At 42.1% G+C, this 15,109-nt stretch overlaps 1 protein-coding gene across 3 annotated transcripts; it reads right to left on the bottom strand.

Moving 5' to 3' along the window:
* Nucleotides 1–322: 322 nt before the first annotated feature.
* fbxo21 (F-box protein 21) lies at nt 323–13,093 on the bottom strand. Of its 3 annotated transcripts, none has more exons than XM_045704270.1 (13): nt 12,832–13,093; nt 10,236–10,371; nt 9,640–9,749; nt 9,216–9,337; nt 8,221–8,367; nt 6,122–6,258; nt 5,394–5,530; nt 4,904–5,083; nt 4,744–4,758; nt 4,516–4,648; nt 2,805–2,995; nt 2,268–2,425; nt 323–1,956 (listed from the first exon to the last, which is right to left on the bottom strand). In XM_045704270.1, exons 1-13 carry the CDS (start codon nt 13,053–13,055, stop codon nt 1,688–1,690), a joined length of 1,959 nt encoding a protein of 652 aa, XP_045560226.1. In that variant the 5' UTR covers nt 13,056–13,093; the 3' UTR covers nt 323–1,687. The 3 variants fall into 3 exon arrangements, with proteins under 3 accessions (XP_045560226.1, XP_045560228.1, XP_045560227.1); XM_045704272.1 differs by having other exon boundaries at nt 9,640–9,734; XM_045704271.1 differs by lacking the exon at nt 4,744–4,758.
* Nucleotides 13,094–15,109: the final 2,016 nt, after the last annotated feature.

Raw genomic sequence — 15,109 nt, 5'->3', positions numbered from 1 at the left:
ACAGTGTACCATTGTGGAGGATTTTTATTTTTTTATTTTTTTACATTAGTCAATTCAGAATGAATCGACTGTGTCCTTGAATTAATTACTGGTAAATGTGATGGATGAACAATCATAGTCATTAATAGCAGAATGAGACTTTCATTTCAAATGTAATCTTTGCATGTAGTGAAAAGGCATTGTCATTGAGTATAACGTTACAGACCCTTATCTTTAAAAAAACATATACCTACTATAATTTCAAGTCGGAGTACATTCTAGAAGAAACAACAGAAAAAAAACTGCAGTAGGCTTATGTAATAACACAGTCAAGACCAAAAGAAACATTGAAACTTTTTATTAAGTCTCACAACCCATTCCTGTTCCAAGTCATTGAAGTCCTGCATTGTTTTACTTGTAAATATACAGAATTGTTTAATAACACGTTCTAGAAATGTGAAAGTTATCCTTTCTTAAGTGCATGAATCATTATTATAATGTAATGTGACAGAAGAAGAGAGACCTTGTCAGTTGTACAACTGAATGTATTCCAACTCAAAATGTGTGAGATACTGTAATGCTCATTTTCATATCTTTTCATACTGTAACACTCATTTTCATACTGTAACACTCATTTTCATATTGTTTAATACTGTAACACTCATTTTCATATTGTTTAATACTGTAAGTTCATTTTCATACTGTTTCAGACTGCAAGGTTCATTTCCATATTGTTTCATACGGCAAGGTTCATTTCCATATTGTTTCATACTGCAAGTCTCATTTTCATATTGTTTCATACTGCAAGTCTCATTTTCATACTGCAAGGTTCATTTTCATATTGTTTCATACTGTAAAGTTAATTTTTATATTAATTGAAGTGGAAGTGGAGGGGTAGAGGGACTATGGAGTCAAGTCTGGGAAGACCTCTTCTTGACAGATGTTGGAGAAAGTATATTGAGGTGGAGAGAGATTGAAACACTTACTATCTCAGTAAGTCTTCATGAAGTTAGAGAGAGAAAAGGGGCTTTGGCTTTGACTGGTGTTGGTTGGCAGGCGGTGGTACAGCACATGATCCAGGTACTGAAGCATTCATGGGTCAGTATTCAAAATAAGCTTCTCAGAGTAAGAGCGCTGATCTAGGACCAGTTTTGCCCTTATGATCATAGTGAATAAGATAATATGGACAGGGGGAGGACCTGATCGTAGATCAGCACTTCCTACTCAGACTCTGTGAATACCGACGGCCCTGATGGTTTTGGGGACAGGATGTCGTGTCAAGTAATGGAAGTGGATGGGGAACAGAGGAGGGCCCTGTCCAGAAACAACCCCTAGACCCTAGTAGTAGCTCCACCCTGCCCTAGTAGTAATGCCTCCCGGTCCAATGAAAGGCTAGTCGTAGCGCCAACCTTCCACCCAATAGGCTAGTAGCACCCTTAGCGGGCATTGGCTGAAAGCGGATGTCTGGTTTTCAGGGATACAGTATTTTCAACCTAACTTCCATTTCCCCTGAAAAACGGAAGTGAGGACTCCGCTCAGGCATCTTTCCACGTTAGGTTAGGCTAGTAGTAGCTACAATCTGCCCTATGACAGGCTAGTTGTAATTCTGCCATATTGTTTATACACATCCAATTCTTTCAGATGTACCTGTGCCTAGGTGGTAGGAACTAGGGGTTGTTTTGAATGGGGCCGAGTAGTGAAGGCTTAGCTATGTGGGCATGGTGTCCTGGTTCTCCTGGCTGTCCTGGTTCTCCTGGGAAGGTCCCTCTGGGCCGTTGGGGCTCTCCTGTTGCACTGAGCTGGGCATCAGTCTGTGGTAGAGGTCCTGTACGGTGCCCAGAGTCTCTGCCATGTCCTCTGGGTAGCGTGTCTGCAGCTCCTCGTTGGCAACATAGTGGCTGTCATGGAACTCTGAGAAGTAGCGTCCCACCTCCGGGTGAGCGATCTCCAGAGGGGCGGAATGGGGCTCCAGATTTTCTAGGAGACGAGAGAAAAAGAGGCATAAAGATACTAAGTATAGTATCATGTAACAGGAAATCTCAAACTGAGCCGAAGCAAGTTACTGTACAAGATAGCTGCATATTCTGTGTACATTTGAAAGTATATAGGCCTACACCTTAGCAGCACCTTACTCATCCAGCATGTATAACTCTTCAATAAGCATTTCAAGTATTACATTTGTCATGTTTCTTCTCAGAATGCCTCCTTAACGAACTACCACTGCCCTGACATTGAGAATTACATACTGTACATGTCACTGAAAGATAATGTCTCTGGTATAGATGTACCCTGGGCAGCGTATCGGCAGGTGCCATCCTGCACTAAGACGTTGTAGAAGGGCTGGTTGGCCCCGCTGGACAGCTGGTGGACCCTCATGGTGGTAATCCACTCCTGGCTCATGGTGCACTTGGGGTCCCAGCCATAGATTGCACAGTTATAGCCAGACCTGGAGAGAATGGGGACCGTCACACAGTGTCAGATATAGAGATGAGGTACAGTGTCACATGGGGAAAGGGCACACTACAGGTTTATAAATCACAGTGATTATAATAAAAAGTAATCCATAAATACCTATTCTGCCATTCAACAGATTACAGTAGTTTTACATTGACAGTGTTAATCAACAGCAGAGGATGGCAGCTTTACCCAGATAGAGGGTGGTGGAGGACAAACAGCTGATTCAGGGATGGATGGAAGGAAGGACAAACAGATGGAAAGATTAGACGGAATGGATAAACAGACAGACATGCAGACAGCCCGTTTGCTCGGACAGGGAAGCAGGCAGGCAGACAGACTGCTCGGACAGACTGACTGCTCAGACCCACCTCTTGTGTTTCATGATGAGGCCTACACTGTACTGCAGCTCTAAGTGTTCGGGGGCACTGCGTCTCTTCACCTCTGGCTCTACAGGGTGTTTCTTGTGCTGGATGTGTTCCAGGGTGTGTTGTACCAGATAACCCACTGCCCCGTGTTGGGACGGGTCCAACGCCTGGATGTGCTGCAGGATGTCGAGGACCTGGAAGAGGCAGGAGAGGGGTCAGACACCAGTCATTATCAGTTGGGGAAAGCTTGTCCTCTGCTCTGGACTGTAGTAAGCAGGTAGAGGCAGGTAAATGGTTAGAGCATTGGGCCAGTAACTAAAAGGTCGCTGGTTCGAAAATCTGAGCAGATGAGGTGAAAGAATATAATCTGCCGATGTGCCCTTGAGCAAGGCACGTAACCCTTATTTGCTCCAGCGGCACCATGTAAAACAACACATTTCACTGGACCTATCTGGTGTATGTGACAATACAACTTTTTTTTTTTTTAACAACAAATCTGCAGTATCAAAGCCATTGGTAAAGCCATTTGGTCCAATTACATGTACACTACATGGGCAAAAGTATGTGGACACCTGCTCGTCAAACATCTCACTCCAAAATCATGGTCATTAATACAGAGTTGGTCCTCCTTTGCTACTATAACAGCCTCCACTCTTCTGGGAAGGCTTTCCACTAGATGTTGGAACACGGTGTTCGATGGGGTTGAGCCAAGTTCTCCCACACTGAACATTTCCGTATGGACCTCGCTTTGTGCACGGGGCATTATCATGCTGAAACAGGAAAGGGCTTTTCCCAAACTGCTGCCACAAAGTTGGAAACACAGAATCGTCTACAATGTCATTGTATGCTGTAGCGTTAAGATTTCTCTTCACTGGAATTAAGGGTCCCGAACCATGAAAACAGCCCCAGACCATTATTCCTTCTCCAACAAACTTTATAGTTGGCATTATGCATTTGGGCAGGTAGCGTTTTCTTGGCATCCGCCAATCCCAGATTCCTCTGTCGGACTGCCAGATGGTGAAGCGTGATTCATCACTCCAGAGAACACGTTTCCACTTCTGCAGAGTCCAATGGTGTTGAGCTTTACACCACTCAAGCCGACGCTTGGCATTGTGATCTTAGGCTGCTCGGCCATGGAAACCCATTTCATAAAGCTTCCGACGAGCAGTTGCAACTGACAACAGACGACTTTTACACCATACGCGCTTCAGCACTCGGCGGTCCAGCTCTATGAGCTTGTGTGGCCTAAAACTTTGCGGCTTAGCCGTTGTTGCTCCTAGACGTTTCCACTTCACAATAACAGAACTTACAGTTGACCAGGGCAGCTCTAGCAGGGCAGAAATTTAACGAACTGACTTGTTGGAAAGGTGGCATCCGATGACGGTGCCACGTTGAAAGTCACCGAGCTCTTCAGTAAGGCCATTCTACTGCCAATGTTTGTCGATGGAGATTGCATGGCTGCGTGCTCGATTCTATACACCGGTCAGCAACGGGTGTGGCTCAAATAGCCAAATCCACTAATATGAAGGGGTGTCCACCTACTTTTTGGCCATGTAGTGTATTTGGGTTTCGTGGGGCTCAGTTGGTAGAGCATGGCACTTGCAACGCCAGGGTTGTGGGTTCGATTCCCACGGGGGAGTCACTCTGGATAAGAGCGTCTGCTAAATGACTAAGATGTAAATGTAGATATGCCATGTTGAAATATCATGCTAACCTTCTCAGGCCAGATGCCCAGGTGGAAGTAGAGTCTGGCCTGTAGTAGAAGGTATTGGACGTTGTCTGGGTTGATGGTGAGGTAGAGATCCAGAGAGTCTCTCAGCAGCTGGTAGGATTTTTCATTGCCCTCCCTGCATGACATAGCACAGTGATACACAGTGTTGTTTCATACCACAACAGCGACAGCTGAGTGTAGGAATTTATTTTTGACCAACTCTAACATTACCTCAAGGATGAGATCCTGAGGACAACATAGAAAATCAGGAAAAAAGAAACATTTGGATTGATTCAATTCCATGATGTACGGTTGGAGATTTTCTGATGTCAGAAAAGCATAAATTATATATTAGTCAGAAAAAAAACATCCCTATGTTTGTAAATCTTACCCTCGTTTGCCAATGTTCAGCAGATTTCCCACCATCCTTAACAGCACTTCTGTTGTACTGATGGCATTGTAGTAGTCTGCAGTCACCTGATGACCAATGAGGTACTCGCACTCCTTAGCCGTCAGCTGCTTGCCTTTACCGAAGGCGTCAATGTACACAAAATCATAGATGTCCCCACTCCTGAAATGAGATATGAGGTTTTATCAATACAAGTACAAACATGTTACTTTGATGTGATTTCTGGCATGCAATACAGACAATGCTACATCGGGTATATTGAAAACCAGCATTTTTGGGAGCGCAATACTGAATTTCACCCAATCATGAACTAGTTCAAAACTAAACGTTAAACTATCCCTTCAAGATCAATTAATTTTATGATTGTCTCTATGCACTACAACTATACCAGTGGATGGAAAAACGTATAGTCTTTGATCACTAAAGAAGCCTTTGCCTTCCATTCACTTCCTCTCACACTTTGGCCCCTTACCCTCTTTGTTGCTGGCACCAGCGAAGCAGGAAGTGATTGGGGAAGTTGACAGGCTCCAGTTGAACCCCCAGTTTCCTGGCCAGCGTCATGTAAAGGACAGAGAGGCTGATGGGAATGCCTGTCCGGCGAAGCAGCACCTACGGAGGGAGGAGACATGGGAGTATGAGAGCCACAATGTCTGTCATGTTTCTTAGTTGATTGATATAGCATTATCAAGGTCCTCTATAGGCTTTCACTTCATTTTAATAATAAAGTCCAGGGCCCATATTCACAAAGTCTCAGAGTAAGAGTGCTGATCTAGGATCAGGTCCCCCTGTCTATTCATCATGACTGAAAAGACACACTGATCCTAGATCAGAACTAAAACTCTGACACGCTTTGTGAATACTGGCCAAGGAAAACATCATCCATGTCCTCTATAACCTCTCTGAGCTACTGTACGTGGTGTATGTAGGAGTTGAGCGGGTTGTAGTAGCTCATACCTGGTGTATGTAGGAGTTGAGCGGGTTGTAGTAGCTCATACCTGGTGTATGTAGGAGTTGAGCGGGTTGTAGTAGCTCATACCTGGTGTATGTAGGAGTTGAGCGGGTTGTAGTAGCTCATACCTGGTGTATGTAGGAATTGAGTGGGTTGTAGTAGCTCATACCTGGTGTATGTAGGAGTTGAGCGGGTTGTAGTAGCTCATACCTGGTGTATGTAGGAGTTGAGCGGGTTGTAGTAGCTCATACCTGGTGTATGTAGGAGTTGAGAGGGTTGTAGTAGTCACACTCGTTGCCCTTGTACTGAAGCTGCTCGTATAAAACAGCATTGAGGGTAACGACCACCTGTCTCTGGAGATCAAAGTCGTCTACAGCAAAACAATCGCCTAGAACCAGACACAATCAGAAAACAGGATCACATTGTAAAGTACATCAGTGAAGAATAGGGCTGAGAATTAAACAAAATTATATTTACACTCAAGACCTACAGTTGAAGTCGGAAGTTTACATACACTTAGGTTGTAGTCATTAAAACTAGTTTTCAACCACTCCACAAATGTCTTGTTTACAAACTATAGTTTTGGCAAGTCGGCAAATGACACAAGTAATTTTTTCAACAAATGTTTAGACAGATTATTTCACTGTATCACAATTCCAGTGAGTCAGAAGTTTACATACACTAAGTTGACTGTGCCTTTAAACAGCTTAGAAAATTCAAGAAAATTATGTCATGGCTTTAGAAGCTTCTGGTAGGCTAATTGACATCATTTGAGTCAATTGGAGGTGTACCTGTGGATGTATTTCAAGGCCTACCTTCAAACTCAGTGCTTCTTTGCTTGACATCATATTAAAATCAAAAGAAATTAGCCAATACCTCGGAAGAAAAATGGTAGACCTCCACAAGTCTAGTTCATCCTTGGGAGCAATTTCCAAACGCCTGAAGGTACCATGTTCATCTGTACAAACAATAGTGTGCAAGTATAAACACCATGGAACCACGCAGCCATCATACCGCTCAGGAAAGAGACGCGTTCTGTCTCCTAGAGATTAACGTACTTTGGTGCGAAAAGTGCAAATCAATCCCAGAACAACAGCAAAGGACCTTGTGAAGATGCTGGAGGAAACGGGTACAGAAGTATCTATATCCACAGTAAAACGAGTCCTATATCGACATAATCTGAAAGGACGCTAGCAAGGAAGAAGCCACTGCTCCAAAACCGCCATAAAAAAGCCAGACTATGGTTTGCAACTGCACATGGGGACAAAGATTGTACTTTTTGGAGAAATGTCCTCTGGTCTGCTGAAACAAAAATTGAACTGTTTGGCCATAATGACCATCGTTATGTTTGGAGGAAAAAAGGGGGAGGCTTGCAAGCCGAAGAACATCATCCCAACCGTGAAGCACGGGGGTGGTAGCATCATGTTGTGGGGATGCATTGTTGCAAGAGGGACTTGTGCACTTCACAAAATAGATGGCATCATGAGGACAGAAAATGATGTGGATATATTGAAGCAACATCTCAAGACATCAGTCAGGAAGTTAAAGCTTGGTCGCAAATGGGTCTTCCAAATGGACAATGACCCCAAACATACTTCCAAAGTTGTGGAAAAATGGCTTAAGGACAACAAAGTCAAGGTATTGGAGTGGCCATCCCAAAGCCCTGACCTCAATCCTATAGAAAATCTGTGGGCAGAACGGAAAAAACATGTGCGAGCAAGGAGGCATACAAACCTGACTCATTTACACCAGTTCTGTCAGGAGGAATGGGCCAAAATTCATCCAATTTATCGTGGGAAGCTTGTGGAAGGCTACCCGAAACGTTTGACCCAAGTTAAACAATTTAAAGGCAATGCTACCAAATACTAATTGAGTGTATGTAAACTTCTGACCCACTGGGAATGTGATGAAAGAAATAAAAGCTGAAATAAATAATTCTCTACTATTATTCTGACATTTCACATTCTTAAAATAAAGTAGTGATCCTAACTGACCTAAAACGGGGAATTTTTTACCTGGATTAAATGTCAGGAATTGTGAAAAACTGAGTTTAAATGTATTTGGCTAAGGTGTGGGTAAACATCTGACTTCAACTGTACCTGGTTAGATATTTCAAAGGGCGAGTTAACTCTAAAATCAAGTTTGGCATTCTCAGAACAAAAAAGGATCGTATGTCAATATGAATGTGCATGGACTCAAAATGACCGACTAATTATTCTGCTTTAAATCCACATGAAGACTAATTTTCCACATGAAGACTACTTTGTTTTGCCTTGGTATCAGCTCTTTGTATTCATTTCTAAGAGACACTGAGAGAACATGTGTTTCAAACTCCTCAGTCCAGACCAACCTTGTGTGACCCTCAGGCTTGGATGAGAGGGGTTCTTTATCCGCAGCATCTTGTTGATCTTGTCAGTGATCTCCTCCAGCTGGGAGGATATACCGTCATATGACACATCTGCTAGGGGGTTACAATACTGGTCTACCAGCACAGCTCCTACAACAGGAGAGGAGACAATAGGAGACTGTAAAAGTACATGGTTAAAAGCTGGTTATACACCACATTTTTTTCTTATGACTATAACACTTTCACTCTATTTATGTTATTTTCAAAAACCACAATGCAGAGGGAAACACAGACATTGTTTTTTCCCTAAACACCTCATTATTTCCAACATTATGCCCAAGATTCCCAACATTATTCACAAGAAGACAATGCTTACCAAGCTGTTTCTCTGAGTTTGTTACCACTAGTCATTAGGATAAGAGTGTATTGTGCAGTGCATGGCTAAACCCACTCCACATGTATGTTATTATGCCCATATTATTCAGCATTACTTTGTTTGATTGGTGTAAAGTACTTAAGTAAAAATACTTTCAAGTATTTCTTTATTTTGGTATCTGTACTTCACTATTTTTTTTATTTTTGGACGACTTTTACTTCTCTACAATAGAAAATAATGCACTTTTTACTCCATACATTTTCCCTGACACCCAAAAGCAGGCCGTGAATAAAAAATATGTATAAAAAAATGGTGCAATGTGGATTACTTAATATAAGGAATTTGAAATTATTTATACTTTTACTTTTGATACTTAAGTACATTTTATCAATTACATTTACTTTTGATAGTGAAGTATATTTATAACCAAATACTTTTAGACTTTTACTCAAGTAGTTTTACTGGGCAACTTTCACTTGAGTCATTTTCTATTAACGTAGCTTTACTTTTACTCAAGTATGACAATTGGATACTTCTTCCACCACTGCAAGTCATGAAAGTGTATTATCAACCTAAGTGCAGTGTAGCGTATGGCTAGGCCCACTCCACATCCATGACTCACCCTCTAGGGCTGACTGCTGCTCTGCAGGCTGCTCCAGGAACATCTTTAAACTCCTCAGGATGTTCTTCTGGCGCAGGAAATAAAGGATTTTCTTTGCATAGTACTTCAGTGTCAGGCTTTTCCTATGGGAGGCAGAGAGATTGTGAAGAGAGATAGGAGAAAGAGTGAGCGAGGGACAGAGAGAAGGCACAAGAAAGCGAGAGCGAAAGAGGGAGAGAGAGCGAAAGAGGGAGGGAGCAAGGGAGGTGAAAATGAGAGAGAAAGATAGATTGGGGAGAGAGTGATGAGAAAGAAGGCAAGAGAGAAGGGAGAAAAACAGAGATTTTCATTGTCCATTGTTACAACGCTCCAGGGAGGTTTAACACAGAACTAATGGCCAAAGATAGTTGTTGGTGCTGGACTGGAGTGTGGACATGGTTCTTACCTCCTGTCTGAGTTGAGTATAGAGAGCAGCTCGTCTTCACAGAAGTGCTCTGGGGCGCCGAGGGACTCGATCTCAGCAAAGCTGTCCCCCAGCACCTGGCCAACGCACGGCTGCGTTACAGATCTCTGGGTTAGTGCTAAAGAGGCCAGCCAAGCTCACACACACTCAAATACGGACACCACTACACGCACGTGCACGCAGCGCACGTAACACACGCTTGCATGCACTCAACACACACACACACACGATGCACATATACACCATCAGGCCAGCCCAGTCACATTGAGCATGATGTGGTGGGGTTAGGATTGCCAATAAATACAGTATCTTTCATGCTAAGTTTTTACAATGTTAGTAACACCTCTTTCCATCTCCACGAAGTACACTGAACAAAAATATAAAATGCAATTCTAGGACTGCCCAGTCATGTGAAATCCATAGATTAGGGCCTAATGAATATTTAAAATGTACCGATTTCCTTATATGAACTGTAAATAAGTAAAACATTTGAAATTGTTGCATTTATATTTTTGTTCAGTATAGCTAAATCAGAATGACAATAGCCATGGCAGCTTACTACTAAAGAAATCACTTACAACTTCCGTGAAGAATCTCTGGGAGATGGATACAACTGTTCGTCGTATTTGTACACCAACAGTGTGCCGCGTTCTGTATTCTTTCAGCCAATCACAACACTCGTTCTGGCGGTAATGCTTCTGCAATCTTGGCCATCTGGGGAGTGTAGGAAAAGGGACTGCAGTCAGAACGTTAAGGCAGAGTGCTGAACGATTTTATTTATTAAACAACTAAATTGACCAACGTCAGTTCAATTACTTGAATTCCGTTTTTTGGAGGCTAATGCGCCATTTCTCTAGAGAGAAATCAAATCATTCACAAAATAAATCAAATTAAGAACCATGTGGGATGCAGGGATTAAGGGAGTTGTAGTTTTCATTAAGCAAATATTCAACCTAGTTCAGCTCAGAAACGTAGTAATTAACAACAATGATCATAATCCCTTGCAGCAGTTTTTTTTGCGGTTGAGACAGATCAGAGAGGAAGAGGTGAAGCGAAAGGTTTTACTCTAGCCAAAATCTGTCCAAAACAAGCCCAATGCGTTTCTATGGGCTTATTTTGGACCTAAGTTTGTCACCTGCCTTCCCACCTTTGGGACAACAACTCCCATTGTTAGGGTGGAGACATGAGCATCTCGTTATTAGATACAGATCTCTGGACGAATACACCTTTACATCTGCTACGTTAGATACACACAGACCACCTGAGAGAGGAACGTACACAACAACGACAAGAGGGCCAGAGAAAATATGAAAGTATGCCTTATCTACTTTGAAGAACTAGTAAAATGATTGTCAGACAGCTCTGCAGCACACTTTGGCAGCCTAGCTATACTGAACAAAAATATAAAAAGGCAACATGTAAAGTGTTGGGCCCATGTTTCATGAGCTGAAAGAAAAGATCCCAGAAATTTTCCATACACAAAAAAGCTTATTTCTCTCACATTTTGTGCACAAATTTGTTTACATCCCCGTTAGTGAGCATTTTTCCTTTGCCAAGATAATCCATCCACCTGACAGGTGTTGCATGTCGAGTAGCTGATTAAACAGCATGATCATTACACAGGTCCACCTTGTGCTGGGGACAATAAACAGCCAATCTAAAATGTGCAGTTGTGTCACACAACACAACGCCAAAGATGACTCAAGTTGAGGGAGCGTGCAATTGGCATGCCGACTGCAAGAATGTCCACCAGAGCTGTTGCCAGAGAATTGAATATTAATTTATCATAAGCCCCTACCAACATCATTTTAGAGAAGTTGGCTATAAGTCCAACTGACTTCACGTGTAACCACGCCAGCCCAGGACCTCCACATCCGGCTTCTTCACCTGCGGGATCATCTGAGACCAGCCACCTGGACAGCTGATGAAACTAAGGAGTATTGTCTGTAATAAAGCCCTTTTGTGGGGAAAAACTCATTCTGATTGGCTGGGCCTGGCTCACAAGTGGGTGGGCCTATGCCCTCCCAGGCCCACCCATGGCTGCACCCCTGCCCAGTAATGTAAAATTCATAGATTAGGGTCTAATTTATTTATTTAAATTGAGTGATTTCCTTACATTAACTGTAACTCAGTAAAATCTTTGAAATTGTTGTGTTTACATTTTTGTTCAGCATAGCTAGGCTAAGTCAGAATGACAACCATGGTAGCTTACTACTAAAGACATCACTTACAACTTCCTTGCATGTTGCATTTATATTTTTGTTCAGTATAAATAGGATGACTAAAGACAGTACAGTATGGGGATGACAATGTTAGATGGCCTGGCTGACTGCTACTTCCTGAGCAGAGATGAGACGTTGACTTTTAAGGAATGAAAAATAAGTAATCAAATAAAAATAAGTAATCAAATAAAAAGTAAGTAATACAGACATCTGAAATATTGTATTATTTCATAGTAATTTCCTATGTTTCTATTGATGTCTACCCAATGTGGAACTGATCAGAGACGATGGGATATTTTCTGTTTAGGATGTGGAATTTCCATGAAAAAGCTCGAAAAACATTGTAAAGTCATTGCTTCATAATGCATTTCATGTTTAAAAATAATAAGAATCGAAAGTGACCTCAAAAGTCACTACCTAAATTGCAAATGATCAGTAGCTTGCTGATCGTTTGTGGCCTTCAAAGAACACCAATAGATTCTGAACCACTACGTTACTGCATGGGGCTCAGAGAAAAACAATCAGCCAAGTGCCATGTCAAGCCAACTGATTTTTGCAACAACTAACGTTACACAAGACCTGCAGTCCAATCACTGTATTTCCCACCATTCAAGGTCACACAATTTCAATATCTGTCCTCAGCGGCACGATACGGTGCAAGACAATAATTGTGAAATTGTTAATTTTGACTGAGACATTTTAGTAGTACAGCTGCTTAGCTAAACTGGCTATAGTACCTACTGCTTTGTGTGATGTCAAATTTGGTGCATCAGCAGAAAGTCAACGGCCGTTAGACAGCTCCCTTGCTTGCTCGCTATAACGGATCTGTCATGACTGTACTGAAATAGATCTAATATTTTAGAGAGGCAACTGCGATTTAGATGCCAATTAGCGTTAGATAGTCAAATCTCTAGCTAGCAAGATAGCTAACAAGATAATAATGTCAGTTCACCTGAGTTTGTACTGGTGTCCCCAGACCTTCCCCCTGCCGTGGCAAACATCGTGTAGCCGCTTGCAGCTGCAGGAAACATTGCAAATGTCGACATGTTTGAGGACAGGAAAGCATAAGATGTACTCAAGTAATTCGGCTGGTAGGTCTGTAAATTGTTTCTGTTCTATCTCGGAAACGATCCCGTTCAGGCTGGAGCACCCCTCTCCTGCTCCAGACATCGCCATCTTTACTGTTTACTCCGATTACCTCAATCCACAAACCCGCCCCTTTCTGGCGCAGGGGCCGAACTTCGACATCACCCAAAACTGTCAATCGTCTCAAATCAATTCACTGTTGTTAGTGACAACAAGACAAGTGTATGCTGCATACAGTAGTGATATATCAACATGCCATGGTTTATATGTTAGGAAGTCAACAAATGGAATTTCGGTTGTACACACACGAAGTATATCTGACCAAATTATGAAAGACAAGCATTGTCAATTTGAATTCCGTAAAGTAAGTGCGGAAGAGGTGCAAAAACAAGCCACCGGGGTCTGACAACTTGGATGGAAAATTAGAGGTTTATAGCGGACAATATTGGCACTCCTATTTGCCATATCTTAAATATAAGCCTACTAGAAAGTGTGCGCACTCATACCTGAAGGGAAGAAAGAGTCATTCCGCTACTTAAGAATAGTAAAGCCCCCTTTACTTGCTCAAATAGCCGACCAATCAGCCTTTTACCAACCCTTAGTAAACATTTGGAAAAAATGGTGTTTGACCAGATACAATGCTTTTTTTACAATAAACAAATTGACAACAGACTTTCAGCACGCTTATAGAGAAGGACATTCAGCAAGCACCGCACTTATGACTGATTGGCTGAGAGAAATTGATCATAGTCTGCTGCTGGAAAAACGTATGTGTTATGGCTTTACACCCCCTGCTATATCGTGGATAAAGAGTTACAGCGGCGATTTTAGCATGCACATCTTGGTAGGGCAAAAAAAGAGAAAGTAGGATGCATGCCAGCAAAGCCACTACACAATACAACACATCAACCACTATAACCGTGACAAACGGAGCCCACAAACGGCCAACATAAAGCTGTCCCAACAGCAGTCCAAACACCTTACCACTGCTACACCTGGCTATCAGCAGAGCCTTGTCTGGCAGCGAAATTGTTCATTCAGCCTCATTTACTGCCTTTAAAAAATATATAGCTGATATGGCTGACTTGCTTAAACAAATGTGGTTTCTAATGACAATTGAGATGTACAAACTATGGCATAAGGGGACGACAAGAGGATAAGAGGCAATTTCGATTAAGACATTAATGAGCGAGCTAGGAGGCCATAGTCTATATAACTATTTGTTTAGCACTTTTGAAATGTACAGTGACAGTATTCAGAACATGGGACGTTCTTACAGTGTTCTCCATGTACACCAAGTCAGAACCGTAGGATAAATAAAGAGGGCATATAAGCAGACAACGAAAACTCTTACAATATTCAATTATTACATTTCTCTAGAACAGGTTATAGGCTACATGTGCACCATCAAGTCAGAACAGTAGGTGGAATTGACAGGGGTAAATAGACCAAATTATTAGGGTGAGGCACATGGACTACTAACAGCTTACTACACAACATACACTTAGTATTACTTTCTTAGCTACAGTATACATATCTCCCTGGCATATTACATAATTTATGCAGCAGCATACAATACATTTTTGGACTCACCTTGTCATGCTGTGCTCACTTGAACAGGAAGGCGGCATGGTGGACCTTCATGGGCAAATTTTGTCATCAAAGTCTGGCATTCTCTGGATTTATGGTGCTTTCAAAATAACTGGGAACTCAGAAAAAAACAAGATCGAATCATGATGATGTCATTGATCTTCACATCGTAGCTCTAGAAAGAGGCCGGATTTACAATTCAGAGTTGGATGACCATTCAAATCATATTTTTCCAATCAAAGCTCGTTTATTCCTGACTTCCCAGTTGTCTTGAACTCACTGAAGTCAAGTTAACAGTTGTTTTGAGCACGGCACAAATCATGCTTCATTGACAGCATGGCCAATGTTGGATGTTTATCATTTTAATCTTGGAAAAGAGCCCCTTAATCCCAGATTTGGGACCACACAGCCACTCCACTGAATAGCAGGCTAGTGATTGCTTTGCAATGCTTGCAGTTAGCCACTGTCACTGATTCCTTCCAAACCACTCACTGTTGAATTTGCGATTTCCAACTTGTTATGTAATGTTCATGTGCAATATCCGATGAGCACCG

The sequence above is a fragment of the Salmo salar genome, chromosome ssa20 (genome assembly GCF_905237065.1).
Source record: "Salmo salar chromosome ssa20, Ssal_v3.1, whole genome shotgun sequence".
In the NCBI taxonomy this organism is placed as follows: domain Eukaryota; kingdom Metazoa; phylum Chordata; class Actinopteri; order Salmoniformes; family Salmonidae; genus Salmo; species Salmo salar.
The sequence above is the reverse complement of the archived record's forward strand: the minus strand, read 5'-3'. Positions and strand labels throughout refer to the sequence as shown.

Coding starts and splice junctions, on each gene's coding strand:
- fbxo21 (XM_045704270.1), bottom strand. CDS start 13,055: ATGGCGATGTCTGGAGCAGGAGAGGGGTGCTCCAGCCTGAACGGGATC. Junction 10,372..12,831: donor GGACACCAGTACAAACTCAG/GTGAACTGACAT, acceptor TACACTCCCCAG/ATGGCCAAGATTGCAGAAGC. Junction 1,957..2,267: donor CTGCCGATACGCTGCCCAGG/GTACATCTATAC, acceptor CTCGTCTCCTAG/AAAATCTGGAGCCCCATTCC.